The 19343-nt window shown below is 40.9% G+C and overlaps 5 protein-coding genes and 1 long non-coding RNA gene across 8 annotated transcripts; 3 read left to right on the top strand and 3 right to left on the bottom strand.

Moving 5' to 3' along the window:
• Positions 1-57: 57 nt before the first annotated feature.
• Positions 58-2773, bottom strand: LOC135162578 (uncharacterized). The gene is made up of 7 exons (XM_064121207.1): positions 2181-2773; positions 1764-2037; positions 1412-1623; positions 1123-1349; positions 750-1039; positions 527-662; positions 58-425 (listed from the first exon to the last, which is right to left on the bottom strand). Exons 1-7 carry the CDS (start codon positions 2733-2735, stop codon positions 107-109), a joined length of 2013 nt encoding a protein of 670 aa, XP_063977277.1. The 5' UTR covers positions 2736-2773; the 3' UTR covers positions 58-106.
• A 1350-nt stretch (positions 2774-4123) lies between these two features.
• LOC135162592 (uncharacterized) lies at positions 4124-6573 on the top strand. 2 transcript variants are annotated; one of them, XR_010298990.1, is made up of 6 exons: positions 4124-4227; positions 4321-4644; positions 5236-5399; positions 5648-5970; positions 6076-6308; positions 6442-6573. It is a non-coding gene; the product is annotated as an uncharacterized LOC135162592 (long non-coding RNA). The 2 variants fall into 2 exon arrangements; XR_010298989.1 differs by lacking the exon at positions 6076-6308.
• Positions 4352-6919, bottom strand: LOC135162582 (odorant receptor Or1-like). 2 transcript variants are annotated; one of them, XM_064121212.1, is made up of 5 exons: positions 6257-6919; positions 5634-6050; positions 5337-5541; positions 5125-5280; positions 4352-4482 (listed from the first exon to the last, which is right to left on the bottom strand). In XM_064121212.1, the coding sequence occupies exons 1-5, from the start codon at positions 6772-6774 to the stop codon at positions 4474-4476; spliced, it is 1305 nt and encodes a 434-aa protein (XP_063977282.1). In that variant the 5' UTR covers positions 6775-6919; the 3' UTR covers positions 4352-4473. The 2 variants fall into 2 exon arrangements, with proteins under 2 accessions (XP_063977282.1, XP_063977281.1); XM_064121211.1 differs by lacking the exon at positions 4352-4482 and adding an exon at positions 4896-5063.
• Positions 6920-7838: 919 nt separating this feature from the next.
• Positions 7839-11191, top strand: LOC135162581 (uncharacterized). Its single transcript, XM_064121210.1, has 4 exons — positions 7839-8866; positions 8964-9657; positions 9924-10094; positions 10247-11191. The coding sequence occupies exons 1-4, from the start codon at positions 8265-8267 to the stop codon at positions 10409-10411; spliced, it is 1632 nt and encodes a 543-aa protein (XP_063977280.1). The 5' UTR covers positions 7839-8264; the 3' UTR covers positions 10412-11191.
• Positions 10684-14377, bottom strand: LOC135162576 (protein O-mannosyltransferase 1). Its single transcript, XM_064121205.1, has 4 exons — positions 14243-14377; positions 13051-14060; positions 12407-12889; positions 10684-12170 (listed from the first exon to the last, which is right to left on the bottom strand). Exons 1-4 carry the CDS (start codon positions 14357-14359, stop codon positions 11456-11458), a joined length of 2325 nt encoding a protein of 774 aa, XP_063977275.1. The 5' UTR covers positions 14360-14377; the 3' UTR covers positions 10684-11455.
• A 487-nt stretch (positions 14378-14864) lies between these two features.
• Positions 14865-19282, top strand: LOC135162579 (sulfhydryl oxidase 1). Its single transcript, XM_064121208.1, has 3 exons — positions 14865-15144; positions 15690-15936; positions 16908-19282. The coding sequence occupies exons 1-3, from the start codon at positions 14865-14867 to the stop codon at positions 18295-18297; spliced, it is 1917 nt and encodes a 638-aa protein (XP_063977278.1). The 3' UTR covers positions 18298-19282.
• The last annotated feature ends 61 nt before the right edge of the window (positions 19283-19343 follow it).

A 19343-nucleotide genomic window follows, 5' to 3' on the forward strand; every position in this document is an offset into this window, starting at 1 on the left:
TGGAATGACCTTCGAATAAAATCAAATTTTTATTTTTCCATAGAAACTTATGAAGTATTATTTTCAAAAATTTTCTCTTTATTTGACACGTACAATTGAGAAATAATCAGTGGGAAGAATTTTTTGTGGACCACCGTGACGCTTCAGTAGCTACAAGTTCTGTAAAATCAAAAGACATCAATTTAAGTCCGATGAAGCCACCATACCCCTTCTGTCCCTTGTAATACAATCCAACGCCCGACAGCGGTATTGGAGGTTCCGCGACGACATCCTGACTATCCAGAAACGGTACCGTAGTCTGTCCAAAATCTTTTATATTATCAGTTGGCTGAAATTTGACGTATAGGCTGTCACCTTCGACCTCCACATTCCACTCGGGACCGTAAATGGAGATATCTGGCTCTTCTATGTTCACCTCATAAGTTCTATAATTAATTTCTCCATTAATGATCTACCCTCGACCATAATTGTGCCTGGAATTCACGTTAAAATTGCAGGACAACACAATTGGAAGAGTCACACTCACCCGCCCTGATGTTCCGGATAAACCCAGCCATCCCAATCATTAGCTTGAACCAGCATTCCCGATGTCATATCGGCAGCAGTCAGTCTAATCCCAATAACCAGTTGAGCACTTGCTTTGCCCCTCGTTAACCTGACGCCTGTTAAAAAATGTAAATTCATCGTTTCTTTCCACAATTTTATTTTAATTCGAAAATGAGAATAACAATGATCATCAGAAAACGCACCTGTGAGCACCCAAGAGTAATTCGTCCTCCGTGGACTGTTCTTCATGATCAGTTCCCGAACATGCTGATCGCCAGTGCTCACAGTGTTCAGACTAACACTTCTTTCGAATAAATAACGCATTGTGAAGTAATCATCACTAATTTCGCCAGGTTTAGGGGGGCTAAAACCCTCCACGGGCACCCACCGTCGGGTGAAGCCGTCGATGCCCCCCCGTCTGAGAAGTCTCGCCTCCTGAATCTGAATGTGGATGACACCGGCGGCTTCTTGGAATCTCACTCCAGTTATTACCCTAAAATTTCGTGAATAGGAACAACCGTTTTATTTTCTCGTGTTAATTTTTATGTTCCAGAACCTGGGAAATAATGTACTCACATATTGGAATCGATATCCGATGTCACAGGTCTCAGACTAAACGTTCTAACAGTATAGGGATCTCGGAAATCATCGCAGAGGCAGGTACAGACATCGCACCTATCAAAAATTGAACTTTGAACCCAGTAAAGGTCGTCGGTTTTCTTGGTCCACTCATTACAGATCGATCGATTCTGCATTTGAGTGATCCCTTTGATACCCCCGTAACGTCTGCTCATATGCGGCACCTGCAATCACGTCCAAAGCCCAGAATTTTTTTGCATTCGCATCAGTCAAAGTTCAATATTACCGGAGAACACAGCGGTCCCAGAGATTGCAAGTAGCACTTGTGGATCATCCCGTGACACACGTCATGTTCTTCCATGGGAACATCTCCATATGGCTTGAACTCAGCTGTGTCATAATCATTGCATGTGTTCCAGCACGAGGCGTCTTTGTGCAAGTTCGCTTCGTTGACGATTATCTGTTCGATGAACCACTTCAAACGGATGTATGTCCGTCCTGACACGGGTACAAAAAAAATTAAGGAAAAGTGCTTGGGGAGATGGTAAAATGGGTTCGACTTTTCAAGTTAGATGAAATGTGACATTAAGTTTTATGGTGTGAACCGCCCAGTAAATAAACAAAGATAATTATTGAACCTTCGATGTGTTCATACGGATCCCTCGGCATTATGTCCCTCGGTGCAACTCTTAAAGCATCAATAGCCATTCTTCCAAAACTCGCAACGCGCACAGCAAATTCTGCCTGCCATTTTTCAACCTCCATCTGCTGACTGGACCATGGACTATTTCGTCTGATCCGGACTATCTCCTCAGCGTAACACTTTAGGAGAGCGATACTTACTTTCAGATATGAAAGGTACACCTCTTGGTGGATCGATCTCGTTGAAAATGCTGGTATTTTTTGAAGAAACTAAAGAATTAAAAAAAAATTATTAAAAAATTTCAACTACTGGATCCAACGATTTCGAGACCTTTCAGAATCTCATCATATCGAAAAAAACCTGCAAAAATTAGCATAAAAGGCGAATCGATTGATCACAGTGCATGAAGTACCTGTTTGAACTCATTCCCTGCAACGCGATGGAAGAAGCACCGCGACCTGTTCCTGTCATTCTCGCAGCCACTCGTGACGGATCTGTAGAACTCATCAACGGATTGTTTCCACGCGCTATTCTGCCCTTCCCAATCCTCTATAGATCTTCTGTAATAATCCCCAATCTTTTCGATCCGAGCTTGGATATTCCGAATTTGTGTGATAAATTCCCGAATGAGGGCACAATACGCCTGTCCCCCACTTCTCGCCTGCTCCGCGTCCATCTTCACCCCCATATGACCATCACATATTGTAAGAAGAGTCTGAGGATCTCCATAAAGCCGGAACAGGTCCATGAGAGACAGATTCTCAGTGAATTCTCTGTCATAATTTCGCAACTGATTGTAGAGAGTGCTTATCCCCGAATTGATGTCCATAGCGTTGGCATAACTCAGGATGCTGAAGCCCTCGTTGATGATGTGAGGATACTGGCTCTGCCCCTGGCAATGGCCTGACAGCGGCAGAAGGAGCAGGACTGATACGACATGCAGTGAGAACTTCACAGTTATCTTCATTTTCCTAATAACTTCTTCGGTTGACTATGAATGACTGAAGACCATCAACTCAAAAATAGCTAATGAAGATGTTTTGGATCCGGATATGAGTGGGGGGAGAATAGAGTACTCACGCGCTTATCTTATCAATAATGAATTTGAAAAGACCTTTTTTAGGATTAACTGATATGATTTGACACTGCTATCACAGCATGGGGTTACTGATTCAAATGTTTATCTAGGAAGTTGTTGTGCATTTTGTTGTTTTGTATGTGAAAATCAAACGTCATTTGATGGACTCCACCTCTATATGTATTAGATGTGTTGCGTAGATTTCCATCAAAGGGGCGGAATAATTAAACTGTGGGCATAATTTACCGGGTGGACACGGCCATTATCCCTGAATATTATCCATTCATGTGATATCCATGGCAGTGATGTACCTATAAATGTTAAAGCTCGAGTTAATGATTCCGTGTAATATCTACGGCTAATGATGAAGGACGTGGAAGTTGTCAATGGATAGGTTTTTAAGCTGCAAATAATCAGGGGAATAATAGAGGAGTCGTGCACTGATGTTATCAATGATGAATTTCCCCAGAGCTCATCTAGCGATAGTCACTATCATTGAACACAAAAACATTATGAATGACGAAATTCTTCAGTTAATATGATCACGGAAGTCAACATGATCAAAATCATGATCGAAGTAGAAGTCTTTTTATTGTTCGTGGTAACAGGTACGACCTGTTACCCCGACTTAATATGTTGAATCTTCAATTATGATGAGATTTGGGTAATTTACCTGTCCCTCGATGTTGACGATTGCAAATAAGGATGTGGTAATGAGGAGTAGAACTAATGACACTCGTACTTTCATCTTTATTCAGGGGAAGGGAATTATTGGCATTGCTTGGAAAGAAATGGAGTTGTTAGCTGATTCGAGAGCTCTGGAACGTGTTTTGGTGACTCCCCCGCTTGTCTTATCAATAATGATTTTGAGAAGAGGTTATTTAGAGCTATCATAATGTTGTAGGACCACTGACGACCGGGTTTTACAATGACCCAGATACTGGCTTACGGGTTCATTCATGTTTTTTAATAAGTGGGTTTTAGGATGGGATAAAATGCACTATCATGATCGGTAATAATGTACTTGACTGCAAACTAAAAATCTTTCCCTGAAGCAGAAGCTGAGGGTATTACCCGAGGTGAGGGTTATCGCGACATGAATCAGTAAATATTTTACTCTCGTGTAGCACACGATATTTTATTCTTTCAGGCACTGAAAAGTGCAAGTGAAGTGAGGTCTTTTCAGTCACTACAGGAATTAAATATATTCTCACAAGAGAAAATTTTTTCTTTCACAGCAAAAACTTAAAATAAATACTATTGGAACTATATGAATGCTCATCATGGCCTGTGAATAATAGACATGTGATTTAAATGTCTATCAGGCTTTAAGTCACATGAGTGAATCTTCAAATCGATTACCGATGCAATTAGAGTGAAGGTAAACGACTTTATACCAGCGATTGCAATGCTCGACAGTTAGAGTCTATTCTCATCATCATTCGGAAGCTGTCATGTATTTTCGTCGTTGCAGTTCATATTTCTCCCAACGTACACCTCCACAGATAGGGAACGCTGTTGACATTAGGCCCATTTCTCCAAGATATACCACCCGGAAAGCTCCAATTTCATAGTCGACTGCCCCTTGATTACCCCTCAGCTTCGTAAACACAGCGACTCATCAGTGTCATATTATCTGCAAACACAGCTATTGGGTGCGATGCACTGGTACCTGAGATCACGCTAGTTAGTGCAAAGCTGAATATGTTGAAATACCGCTTCACCACTCACTCGGAATTAGCAGGAACAAGCTTGAGAGATGGAACCACTAAATTGAGAGATGAGAGCCTGGCAATGGGTAAGAGGTCTTTCCTGATTTGGTTACGTGTCATTCGATTATGGTTGGACTAAAGGGATTACCATGCTGGGTTTATTGAATTTGTTTAGTAATTTCATTGGATTCGTCGGGAAGTTCTCGCGATAGTTTCGGATCACTTCTCGGAATTAGCATATTTAACTCAGACAGCCTGGATTGTCATTATTGAATCCAGTAATTAAAAAATTACGTTTTTTTTTCCGTGGAGTGAGACTTTAATAATTTAACGTTTCTAGAATTCACCAAAACGTGACTCAATCGTCTTTATTGTAACTATTACTACAAATAATGTTTTTTGGAAGAAATGTCGATGATCCACTCACATTCTCATCAGTCAAACGTCATTAAAACGATGACGATCCATGCAAAACGTTGAAAACCGAGTACGACAATTTCATAAGCTAAAATCAAAAGCTCCAATGTCAATCAAATTGTCTAATAAAAGAATATCGACCCACTCACCTTATTGAACGATCCGATAGAGAGTGTTATAATGTACCCAGTTGTAAACTGGAGAGGCTTCTGACTCCTCTGCATTATTAATATCAAACTTTTTTTCGTGGCTATCTCCAGATCCAACCAATCCATGCTGAAGATAGCATCGCTAACTTTGGTGCTCTGATAAAATCATCAATCATTATCACGCGAAAATGAGGAGGCTGAATTATCGTTACCTGCAAAGTGATTTGATGGCCGGAATAGCAGGGCATGAAAACCTGAGATATCATGCAGATAAGGTAAAGGATGACTGAGATGAGGGCAGGGTGAAAGGTGTTGACCTGAGAAAGTTTCAAGACACTTAAACATATTACCACTGAGCTCAGAGAATACTGCAGAAATATCATGATTCCGAATATTTTATTATTTTCGTCCGTTAATCTGAAATTGAAAAATTTTCTAAGTCAGTGGAACTGAATTTAGCGTATCAAATGTATGATAATATATGAATTTATTTCCTCAATGTACACAACTGGAATATTTCTAGATGATGCCGGACACATTCAGCCAACTTCTTTACTTCGAATCTCATGACTCGCGTCCTCCGGCTGACCTCGTCCTGTGGGGAATCGAAAACCAATTTGTCCCTCACTCGATCAACCAATTTCGGTAGCATTTGGAGTCGATGATTGAGGATGGCAAACTGGGCGCATCCCTGTATCATAATTCCAGGGGCAATTGTGTCATAAGCCGCATGCATACACGCATCAAATCCGTGGGCAATGACTTGGTGCATGTAAGCTGCCCAAAATCTACCCGACGACGAGTAATTGAACGGTAGCCAGGCGTGATAATATAGCTGGTGCTTCGGTACGTCACGGAAGAAACTGACCGTCGTCAGTGCTGTTATCGTACATACGTAGAGACCGATATAGTAGATATTAAGGATTCTAAAATCAATGAATCGTTCCTCAGTCAATACAGGCTGACACAGCAGTCAATGAGAGGAGACAGTACCAGAATGAGTGAAGAAAATAATATGATCTGTACAATTGCATGGACACCTCAAACCCAGAAGGATCCGAACATTTATAATCAGTAGATTATTTTTGTTCCTCGTCAAATTCGTCACAAGTCAAATAAACCGTTCACTTACTTAATTATCCGAGAAAAATGCTGTAAAATAGCCGTCTCCTGATTATCCTGAGGTTTGCACGGATAAGCATTCAACTTTTCCTTGATTTCGAGAATTCTCCTCCGGATGTAGAGGCAGTGGGCCGCTTTGACCCCAGCTCCTATGGTAGACAGTAGTATAAAAGCGTTATTAATAAAATGTTTCAGACTTTTGTACGTCAACAAGAGGTCAATCACTTGGGAGAGAGTGTTGGTATAAACGAGAATAATCATGACAACGGTGTAAAAACAATAAAGTCTGGACTTCCATCCTGGAGGCCAGTCGGGTGGAAGCCAAACACCCCAGAATCCTAGAACAGCGAAACTGTAGGGCAGCATTAAGGTAAAAGCTAATCTTCTGGTTGACCCAAGGACAATATGTGGACTGTACTCTCGGGACTCCTCTGATAACGCCCACTTTCGTCTACTATAACTCATTGCTTGAATAATTAAATTCATGAGGGGAATAAGTCCCGTTTCTGGATCTTCAGCCTTCGGCATTTCCACGAAATCATGGAGAAAGATTTTTTTCCATATGTTTTAAGTATTTTATTTCTGGGAAAAGAGGGGGTGAATTATTCAGTGATAACGGCGTGCACATTTTCCCGTCGTTTTTTATTCGGAGAATTATTCATGATATTATAAGATGACTTTCTACTTTTTACGGTGGGGTCAGACGACGAGGGGATTTTGCAGTGGACTACGAAACGAAATCGAAAATAAAAATAGAAATTCTCATGAATTATATTCATATAAACTAACGTTCGTTTTAATGGATATTTAAAAATATTTGATGTGAGAGATTAACGTGGGGTGCTTGATAATCGAGGATTAACTTTATCAATTGTCAAGGTATTTAGAGTGCAATTAGGATGTAAGAAAGCCAAGTTTATAATAATTTTGTTTATCTAGCGCGATGGAAATATACATTTCAACAATCAGAACGCAGTTGTTCTTGTGAATTATTTTCTCCAATCCCATAACGCCGATCTAAAAAAGAACCGGCGTAATAAACAAAATAATAACTCTGTAACTCTTCCTTAAACATCATAAACATCAATCAATTTTTCTGACAATTGCCTGACGGCGTTTCAAATTCTTCAATCCTCTCCCGCCTCACCGTATTCAAAATGGCGTGGTTTATGTGTAAGTGGTGAGCTCTGTGTACCACACACGGAACACATACCGTGCACAGCGTATATAGACAAATAGCACATATAGACAAAAGCAGAAAGCTCACGCCCATGTTAGTAATGACCCCGGCAGTGAGAGGCGCCACTGCCGATAATAAATTGTGGTGTGAGGAGTAATATTTATTTGATTGTATTCGATGATTGGGGTCCGTATAAATGAGGAAATATTTATATTTGTGATTTATAAACAATTTTCTATAAAATTAGCTACAGCTCAATTTTTTAAAAATTGATTTTTTATTTTTTTTTCCGGCCAACAAATGCGCAAAATTAAAATGATGATTGTTAATTAACCACGAGGCTGCAAACACCATCAATATATGTACAATGATGTACTAACGATGAACAATCATGTATATTAGTTAGTTTTTTCATTTGGAACCCCCGGTGGGCTAAGTACATAGTGGTAACCCTATGTCCAATAATCCTCGTTTATTTCGTCTAAACTCACCAATGATAACAAACTCCACGGACCTCCGAGTTCCTCCCGTGTCGTCAGTAACCCATAACAATCTCCGGATCACCGCCCGTTTTCCCCACAATGTTGTGATTCTCCAACCAGTGTTCTCAGAATCCCTAGAATCCACAAATAATCATCACCAGAAACATCCCACGTCTCGAACATTTATTTATACTCCAATCTGAATAATCATTATTTTTGGCGTGGAACATCGTGAGGCGTCTCCATTTTTCCCAGTGCAAATTTTCATCCTGTTTCTCAGTGCAACGTTTGGCGCAACTCGTCCTTCCTTCAGTGCAAACCCTCAGCCTCTCCCAAGGGCTCATCACCCCCTGAAAATGGGTCTCTCTTGCGATTGGCAAATAACAAAGCAAAAAGTGGCCCAACGAGGTCGTTACCTACTGGAAACAGGACAATGGTCTGATTGTAAATTCATAGTCGGTCAGGAGCCTCAACAGCAAATCCTGGAGGGTCACAAATTATTTCTAGCCATGTCCAGTCCAGTGTTCGAGGCCATGTTCTACGGTAGCATGGCCGAGAAAACCGATCCCATCCCGATCAGAGACGTCCAGCCTGAGGCCTTCAAGACCCTACTGGAATACATCTACACTGACAAAGTCGACCTTGGCTCCTTTGAATTAGCCTGCGAACTTTGCTACTGTGCGAAAAAGTACATGCTTCCTTTCCTCGTGGAGGAGTGCACAAAATTCTTGTGGTCTGACCTGTCACCAAACAAAGCGTGCAGGGCTTATGAGTTTGCTAAATTATTTGAGGAGCCTGTGCTGATGGAGAAGTGCCTTTCCATCATATGCACGAAGACGAATGAGATTCTGAATGAAGCCAGCTGGGATGAGGTGGAGGTGGGCACCATTGTTACGATTTTTGAGCAGGATGAACTGCAGATTGATTCCGAACTTGAACTATTTGTGGCGATCGAGAGGTAGATCATTTTTTATTAAAAGAATCTTTTTATTTCTTCTCCAAACTTGAAGAGTTCTATAACTAATAAATTCTTTTGAAAAACGCTATTATTTCAGGTGGGCGAAGGCCGAGTGCGTTAGGAAATCGTTAAACCCAACAGACCCAAAAGCTCTGAGATCGGTAACTGGTAACGCCCTGACGAAGATCAGATTCCTCACATTAACACCACAGCAGTTTGCTGATGGTCCCGGGAGGTCTCTCCTCTTTTCCGAGACAGAGGCTTTCTATATTCTCATGAATATATCCTCAAAACAGGCGAGTAACGACATGCCTGAGGGCTTCTCGGCGAATCCCATCGCCAGGAAGAAGCCCAGACCCACCCAAGGGCCTGTAAACATCCGATTATCGAAGTACAATGTCCCCAGAAGTCTAGAGTTCGCTTCGATCTTGTCGACAAACTCTTGGCACAATTATCCCAATTTGGGATTTCCCTCTAGTTCGTTTAGCTATCCAGCTTCATATGGAGCGAAAAATGAATCCGAGAGGTTGGACCCTTCTTGGATGTCTTATCACAATCATGAGGGTGGAACCACTAGGAAGGAGCCCTCGAGGGAAGGAGCATCATCCAGCAATCCTTCGGCCCTCATCGAGGGGGGATTTAGGGATGGGCCAAAATATTACTGCCTGAGGTCCATGGGACAGCAGACCGACTGTCTCAATTCCGGAGTGCTAGATTGCTCCGTTAACTTTAGTGTCGATAAGAATATATGCGTCCTTGGGGTGCAGGTGCCCACGCAAGTCGTTTGTGAGGTAAATAGATTAATAATTATGCAAAGCGAGGTTGACTAATTACTTTGGATTTTCTCCAATGAAATGTATCATTTAAATAAGAACTATACTATCTTTAAAAATTACGACCAATTTCCACAAATAGTTTACAAACACTCTAAACATCATTTGATTGGAGTCGTAATTAATTCATTCGTATTTACAATTTCAATTTCATGACTTAATTTTTTTCCTTGTCGTTTAAAAAATCAGAGACGTGGTTCAGAGATAATGTTGATGTTTCACAGGGAAACCCAGGACCTAGATCAGCTGATGGAACATATACCGAAATTTTATATGCACATCTTCTGGATTCTGAAGACTCTAGACTAACGTACACCCATTTCACTACTAAAGTGAAGACCGGAACGCTCGTGGAAATTTCCTTCAATCGTCCTGTGTTCATTCAGAAAAATAAGGTAATATGAGTGGGAATCTTAGAGATTCATTACAGAAGATTTCGCAGTTCTTGTTAAACTCTAGGCAATTTCCCCATTTAAACTCTTCGATCCAAATGAATGTTAGAATACCTCAAAATTAAGAAATAATCAAATAACTTTCTTTTCTCTAGGTTTATCGGGTGGGGGTCGTCTTCAATAAGGCGGGCTGGTACCCAATGGGTGATTGTGTACAAAGGATGACATGTGATACTGTATTCTTTTCCTTCGGAGTTGGTAATAACGCAGACAGCGTCAGAGATGGTTTGATACGTTCACTTGTCTTCACGTACCACTAATTTAAGAAAAACAAAAATACGAAATAATGTAGACTATTAGCTACACTTGACCATTGTGATATGATACAGGCCTGCCTTATTTCCCTCCCCCCTCCCCCAAAAATCCACGCCAATCATCCCATTTTTAATTTCCTCTCTGATGTCAATTGAGGAGAAGGCAGAATTCTTAATAAATTATTGATATTGTAAATCTTTACGGTACGTCCATTACTCTACTTGAGCGCCAACACTGGCGTTTACCACACATCAAGAATTAATTTGATGAAGCAAGATGAATAACGAAATTGTTTATTCAAAAATAAATTCCAGGAGACTATTAAATGCGCAAATCAATAGCAAATACCATTGACTCGCGCAATAACATGTTTTATATGAATCTAAAAAATATATGGACCTTTCGAGACGTCTACAGCCATTTAGATAAAAAAAATATAACATATTTCTTCATTCATTATCTGATATGAAATTCCATAAGACTAAGTGGCAATGTTCATGTATATTCGTGTATCGATAAAAAAAATCTCTAGCGTAACTCATGATCTACATTAAAAATTGTGCATATGTAAATCATTATTTAAAAGACTATAAAAAAATTATTCGATAGAACGAAAAAAGCCAATACACAGATCGAACAATTGAGAATCGATATAATTCGCAATCGGGACCGGAACGATATGCGATAATTAGTAGAGTGATATGTATATTATAATGTAAGAGTTAAGATGGTTTCAATCATGTAAAAAGAGTTACTAAAAAATATATAGATGGATCTCATATAAACTGTCCAGTGCTAACAACAGTGTGCCACTTAATTCGTTAATAACACTCACATATGACGTGGATGAACACTTAATTTTCTTTTGTGTTAACAATCCCTTGAATTATTGCTGAACAAGAATGTTTCTCAATGCGATCTATAGTACGATAAATACCCCAACTACCAAACACTTAGCCAACATCGCTGTAATGTCCCTTCTACCTTCCAAATGATCTTTCGTGCAGTGTCGTCTCTTCATGGAAGAAAATCCTTTTAAATCCTAATCCTCACGTTTTGTGAACAATAAAATCCCACGTGTCGCTCCACCGCAGCTTCATAACGTCCTTAGCAGTGAGTGGACTCATCCCATAACTCAGAACCGAGAACTTCCTAAATACATAAACAATTCCCCCCACCCAGATAACAATAATCAGTCTAACTATCGAGAGAACGCTCCTTCGACAGTTCTCTCTGACAACACAGTATCCATGATCAATGACGCTAGCAGTGAGCAGAACTTTGAACACGAAAGCTTGTAGATAGTGATGAAGGAAAAGTGTTCTCTCCACGAAGAAGAATGGAAGATAATGAAGAAGATACCCTGCGAAAAGAACCTGGCCAAATCCAGTGAACCTGTTCCACTCATCTTCTCCAATATCAAAACAGCATCGTCGCCGTCTCATCAGATACACCAGGAGAACAGCGGTGTAGACAGAGACAGCAAAGGTACCAGAGTACCAGACTATGACATTCCCGAGGAGATGAATCTGGGCGTTGGTATCAGTGGCCACCCAGTATGCAATTCCCCTGGTCATGAAGGGCCACTCCAAAGGTCCACTGGCGTACATATGACTGTTCTGATTCTCCTGACCTCCAAACAACATTTTGATCTGCAGCTCGACGAACTTTTGCCAAAAACTCAATTTTGTCGCTTTCAGGGGTATCATTTCAGCGTTGAGGAGCTCTCTTTCTCTCTGCTTTTGATCCTCACTCTTAGTGTACCTATTATCCAAAATAATTATTCAATTAAAGCAAAAAGTTCAAGCATTAAGTCTGTTTCATTGTCTGTCTAGTCCCTATGATAGTTTGGACAGAATACATGACCTGATCGCATCAGGTCCAATCAACAAATTTGTTAATTAAACTGTGACTATTATGAGTTAAAAAACTGTCGGGTTATTGAACTGATAGTACTGATTGAAGAATCGATTGCATCAATTTGAAATAGATATATCTACCTGTGCTCTTCAACATTCCAAACAGCATCATTCTGCTCGACAAACCTCTCAGCCACAACCTCGTGCTGATTGAACCCCCAGTCTGGTAGTTGTCTCCCACTAAATTTCAGGGCATACTCAGTACCCACGTGAATCAGTCTCACTTGACTCTGAATGGCATACCACATGTCTCCAGACTGATCCTTATTAACGATCTCGATCCTCCAGAGGTTCTGCGCAGGCATGGAAACATTGTAGTCGACGTAGCAGGAGACCTCCTGACTCTGGGGAGTCATAGGAGCAGCCACGTCGTGAGAGTTCAATGCTCTGGAGGTGATGCCGTGCACCAATTGCACCACATCTCCGTGTTTCAATGGGACAAGTGGCCTTGTGACGACTAGATCGGTAACGTCTGGTCTCTTGACGATCCACCAGTTATTGACATCTTTGAAGGAATAACAGGTGATCTGCTGCTGGTGAGAGCTCCCTCTTCCGTCAGGATATCTGTGAATAATCAAAGACAACAATAGAAGCAGAATAAAAATGAAGAAATAAGAAATGAAATGAAAGTCAACGCAAAGTTGATAGCACGAAGTATTGGAAATTCCAAAGGTCTTCCGTACTCTTATTTCTTATCTAATTGTTACATAAATGATTCAAAATACCTTAGCGGATAGACAGCATTGTGGCTGTGGAGCCAACAGGCCCTTCCGAAGGTGTGTCTGAGAGTGATCTGCGACCCGTGAGTCACCTCCAATGGTTGACCTTTCGTGATGCTCGCCAGACCTCCCTCCAGACTCGCCTGAAAGGCTGATGTCATCACTGCGTCATGAGGTCCAGCCCTCGTGAGGGCTGACAAGTGGATGTAGAAGACCCCCAAGTAGATCATCGAAAAGACGAGAGTGATTACGAGGAGCCTAGCGAAGAGATGAGCCAAGAGAACCGCATTGGAGAGAGTTCTCCTCGCTAGAAGACTCCAGTAATCCTGTGTGACGATCATCAGGGCAAGAATGAGGGAGTACACCCCGACGTACTTGACACAGAGAGCGCAAGTCAGGGATGAAATCGAGAGTGACAGCCAGACCCACCAGGAGAGCCTCATCGGGTCGTCCATTATTTTTCGAAATTTGAGAGCACAGAAGAGGCCAAAAAGAGAGAATTCTATGAGAATGCTTTCCATCAGGATGAAACGAGATTGAGTGAGGAAGGCGTTATCCAGGAGGAGCATCAGCCCTGCGATTGCAGCACTCCAGGGTCTCATACCGAGCTCGAGAGCCAAGTGGTAGACTGTGGGGAGAATGAGACTTCCGAAGAATGCCGGGACGATTCTCAGGGCGAACAAGGGCACCGAGTCTGCATAGGGACTTCCAATTCTGTCGAACTTGAAGTCACCGTCGAAACCGGAGAGATACGCCACTGCTGCGATTAGCTGTTTGCCCAGGGGCGGATGGGAGTCGAAGAAGAAAGTTCGTTTCATGTAGAGGCCCACGTATTTGCCGTAGTGGAGCTCGTCGAAGACAATGCTCCTGGGCTCCTCCAGCCGGTATAATCTTGTGAGAATTCCCGTGAGGAGCAGCAGGAGGGCCACCAGGTCAAACTCGAGGCTTACCACAATTCGTTTGGGAGAGAATTCCTGGAGCTCGGAGAAGGTGGGAGATGACCCATTTTGGGATATCTGGAAGAATTTATGCATCTCATTTATTTATTTATTCATTCATTATTATACAGCGACATTTTTAAGACCTCTTCATAAATGACAACGGCCAAATGTAGCAATAAAAAATATGGAAATCTCAATCGAAGAGCAAAATCCTCGAATCTTCAAAGCTAATGCAATCTAAATCCCACTAAACTCACCTTAGTTTTCTCAGTTCTCTCCACGCATGCATCCTTGTCATTCCTCACCCCCAACTCCTGAACCTCTTTAGTACTCCTAGCCTCTTGGCTCTTGTGTTTCCTATTTCTCACCTCCATGGTTCGGATCTCACTGAGCTCATGAAGAATTCTTCTTTTGATTCCTCAAACTTATCAATTATCAATCGTAATCATTCGCACTTATCGAATAATTCCGAGAAGCAATATCGAGGACTAGATGGTACAACAATGCTATCACCATGGAAGAACAGTTATCTCTCGAATGATTGGAGAGAGGGAACGTGGAGTCTCCAACCACGTCTACAAGGGAGACATATCTCTCCGGCATAACGGTATTGTACGAGGCGTTACTCACCTACCGGAGGGCTCCCAACAGAACCTCAGTCTCCATGACAAGATGATTTGCACCAGTAACAATGACAGCTGAACAATTACCGCCACTCACGTGTCAATGTCAATTGTCACAACGTATTATTCATCTCGAATTGATCACAGTGTTTAATACAGTGTTACGCCACTACACACACCAGTGACAAAACCTCCGCCGCTTCATAAACAGTTGAGGTTATTTGACACTCGTTCCATTGTAAAACAACAACACGAGATGTTGAATAAGTCCACGAATGTTGTGATACTCATTATTGTGTATGTTATAACAATTAATCATTCAGAGTGCAAGGTGATTGGCACTCAGGATCAGTACGAGGAGCAGCAGAAGGGACTGTACAGTGCCAGCGATGATATAGTTGTGCTTAATTCAGACAACTTGAAGACTTCTATTGGGAATGGAACAACTGCCTGGTTTGTAGAGTTCTACAACAGCTGGTGTGGACACTGTCACCGATTTGCACCTACGTGGAAGGCCTTTGCCAAGAGTGTCGTTGGTAATTTTGAGTTTCTGGCAGATTGAAGGGAAATGGAGTTGTTGATTGACAACTATGATTTTTTAGAGCTTCCAAATGGAGGTCGATTTTACCCAAATAGCATGAGTCGAATGAAAAATGTTGATAATATAGGGAGTTGCATTTAGAATATAGACAAAAAGAAGTGTTTTTTATTGCGTGTAGCTCGCGAATTTTATTTTCTTTCCGATGATGTTTTTAGAAACTCAGAAATGAAAGCTTGTTTCGTTGAGATGGCATTATTTCAACATGAGGTACTGATAGTTTGAGGCGGTTTATTTTTATCGTATCTACCCTCTTGAGAGCAGAGGGATCCAATGAATCGTTTATAATTATACATACTTTGATACCGATATAGTGAAGTTCAGCGATCCTCTGTTTATTTCGAAGATTTTTTGGCTAGTTATAACAGGAATTATTTTCCTCAGAAAATAGTCAGCATTTTACAATTATTCAAGAGAGTTAATTTTACTTCAGCCTCTTCAGGGGCCTGTCGAGGGTTGGTAACTATGTTTTGTCTATTGCAGGATGGAGTGACATTGTCCTGGTGGCAGCTATTGACTGCTTCACTGACGAGAACAATGGCCTGTGCCGTAATTACGAGATCATGGGGTATCCCACCATCAGGTACTTCTCGATTAGAGACAAAGGGATTGGGGTGGATGTTAAGGCGGCCATATCCGAGGAGGAAGTCAGGCATGGAATGATACAATGGCTCCAGAAGGATCAGCAAGAGGGGAAGGGCAACAGTTGGCCTAATATTGCTCCATACAGGTAGTGTTCGTTTATTTATCATTTCACAATGTATTTTAATTATGAAATAGTCTTTTCAGCTCTTTACCACTAACTTCATTTCTCAAGATAGTAACATGAACAACACGAGGCTAATGTCATTGTTCTAGACCTACGACTGAACATGTTTTCCACATGATGAGAGATATTACCCTCCCGGAATGTCACGTTCTCAGCGCAAGCCTCTCGAGGAACTTCTTGAGAGGAAAAATTTGCACGTATTTGTATCTTTAATACAACGCATAGATTTCATTTACGTCAAGACGTTCAATATAAAAAATCAATTTTCTTGCATTCCTATTGGTGCAAAATGAGTTGATAGTGAATTCCTCAGGCTGTTCGAAAAAGTAGCTTTTTAGGCACGCGAAGCGAGATGGGAATCACAGTTTATCAGTCGTAATGTCATAAACACCAGGTGATGCTATCGCTTAGGTTGCTTCATTATTCATGTAATACCAAATGACGTAAAATCTATCATAATCTACATCATATTAATCAAAAACTCCACGTATATACGTTTCCATATAAAGTTTCTTATCACACTGATGTAGTGATTGCAAAGGCCTTCGATGAAATCACATGACTTCAAGTGATTTCACGTGATTTCGGAAGTGATGTCGGGCTTTAGCATGAACCATGGAAGCGATTGTATCATGTAATTTCACTTTAAAACAATTATAATACATTATGCTTTTATTTATTTTTCACTCATCACGCGATGCAAAAATTTTTTCTTCAATTCATGCCATTTAATCGTAGGATGATTCACTGATTTCATTGGCAAATAAGCCCTCGTGATGTAATCAATGTCATGTTGAAACTCGGTTAAATTGGCACTGAGATATTTTAAAACTGAATTGAATTTCTTCAAACAATTATTAAAACAATGAAACGTTACAAAAGTATGTCGGTTTAAAGGAATTGTTTACAAAAATATGATGATCATTTTTCAGACTTAGCGATTCTGAGGCCTGGAAACAAGCTTTGCCTCCAAATGTAAAATACCACTTCTTCCTCTTCGAGGATCTCGACTCTTACCTCGGCTCGGAAGTGATCCTAGACCTTAACACTTTATCCTCCATTCAAATTCGCAGAGTAAGAAAGGACAATACACTGTTGGCAACCGCGTGCAAAATCACCACGTTCCCGTCACTCAACGTTATGGACAGAGAGAATAACTCAGTGCAATTGAAACTCCGCGAGCCGACACGCGCGGGAACCGTTAAAGTGATCAAGAACTTTCTCAAGTCCAAAAACCTCATCTCAGAACCTGAAAAGCCCCCGAACCCTGAAAGCCGGACATCAGTCGATAGTAAAGATGTCCCAATCGAAATAAAACATTCGGACTTCTCTAATAAACCCAGCGAAGACATCCTTTACCAGGCAGACTTGGAGAACGCCCTCAGATACTCTCTAGAGCGAGAGATTCCCCTGAAGAAGATGATTCAAGGGGAACAGTTTGAGGCCCTGAAAGCCTATCTGAAAGTTCTCTCCAAGTACTTTCCCTTGCAAAGCGGAAATTCTGAATTTCTAAAAAAAATTTATGACGTTATCTCGGATCGCCCCAGCATAACCGGTACAAATTTCAAGGGTCTGGTGACGCTGCACCAGCAGGAGATGTCCCCAGTGTTCATTGAAGAGCGAGAGTGGATCGGTTGCAAAGGTAGCGCACTCCACCTTCGAGGATATCCCTGTGGACTATGGACCCTCTTCCATACTTTAACTGTTAATCATGCTGAGGCCTATGAGGATGAGGAACCTGAGAGTCGATCCGCGGGAATAGTCCTTAGAGCTATGTACGGGTACATCAAGAATTTCTTCGGTTGCGCCGATTGTGCAGATCATTTTATTCAGATGGCCTCTGAGAAGAATCTGTTCAATGTAGGCACTGCTGACAATGCTACTCTGTGGCTCTGGAGCGCCCACAACGAGGTGAATCAGAGACTTTCTGGAGACCCCAGTGAAGACCCAGCATTCCCAAAGACACAATACCCCAGACAGGAGCTTTGTGAGGCCTGTAAATATGTAGATGGCTCTTGGAACCAAGAAGAGGTTCTCAGGTATCTGAAGAAAAAGTATGGGCTCACTGGGATTCACTATGGACCCAGGGCGGAGCCCAAGTGGGAGCTCAGTAGACCTGGGAGGGAGCCACTCGCTGCTGAGGCCCCCATCAGAACTGTGGAGAGAAAACCAGGATGGGATTTCACGGTTTTTGATATTAGCATTTTGGTTGTGGTCTATGTGGCTTCTGCTCTTATTCTTGTGTTAGTTTGCGTGCAATTCGCTGTCAAGAAATCGATGAGGAAGAAAATGTTTTTACATACACTGCTCGGGAGGGTTTGAATTGTGAGCGACAGGGATGCTATCTCGGTGGAAAGTGTCAGGAGCATTTGGAAGTATAATTATCGAAAATTTCCGTTTTTTGAAGGATGAGATGCATTTTTTTACGTTAGGAGTGGTTTGAGCATGCATTTTTGAGTGTAGTTAATCATCGGAGTGAATTTCATTTGGAAGATTTGAAACGGCTGCGTTGGAGCATGGATAAAACATTTAGGCTGAAGAATACGTCATTAATTTATTTTAATTCAATTTTCATAGTTGCTTCGTTGAATTCTGTTTGATAATTAATGAAATTTCATTAATAACTTAAGAATAATTGCCAAATTTTTAAAGAGTCTCAACCAACAATTTTCAATAGCGACGGGAACAATTGAATCCAGCTGAGTAATTGTCTTTAAACTGAACTGCTTCAGGATGAAATGACATTATTTCTGAGAATATCTTCAGTTCTAAAATTTTTCTGCATCTTTGGTGTAAAACTCCTTATTTTCAAAACAGCAAAGAAATCGGGAAAGAATTTTTCATAATTATTTCAAATCAAAAAAATATTTGTTTACATTTGGCTCTGGATTCTTCATTTTAAGATAATTGTGGCGCGGAAGATATCATTGTACCATTGAGTTCAATGAGCTCAGTGAGTGATAAATGAAAACAATTCTTTGCTTCATATTTTCTATTTTCATGGAAATATTATTGTTGTCGAGAAAATATGTACTATTTGGAAGAATGGCGTGAGCATTGCCAATAAAAAATGATACAGTATTATTTCGCATCATTCAAATGATCATGTGTTTGAATAGGACATGTAATCAATCAAAATTTACACCGTACAAATTGAAAATCGGTGACTGTAAATATTATGGATATATTGTACATATTAAATGCTGTGAATTTTGTTAGGACATATACCTCGATGTCCTCATCCACCGGCATCGGTTTTAACATTTATATGATGATATTATCAATAAAACAAATTTTAAATGAAAAACTGGTTCAACGATTGCTTTCTCTTCTTTATTTCCACATAACCCTCATGTCTGCTAATTGTC

Source organism: Diachasmimorpha longicaudata, chromosome 5, assembly GCF_034640455.1.
Source record: "Diachasmimorpha longicaudata isolate KC_UGA_2023 chromosome 5, iyDiaLong2, whole genome shotgun sequence".
Lineage (NCBI taxonomy): Eukaryota > Metazoa > Arthropoda > Insecta > Hymenoptera > Braconidae > Diachasmimorpha > Diachasmimorpha longicaudata.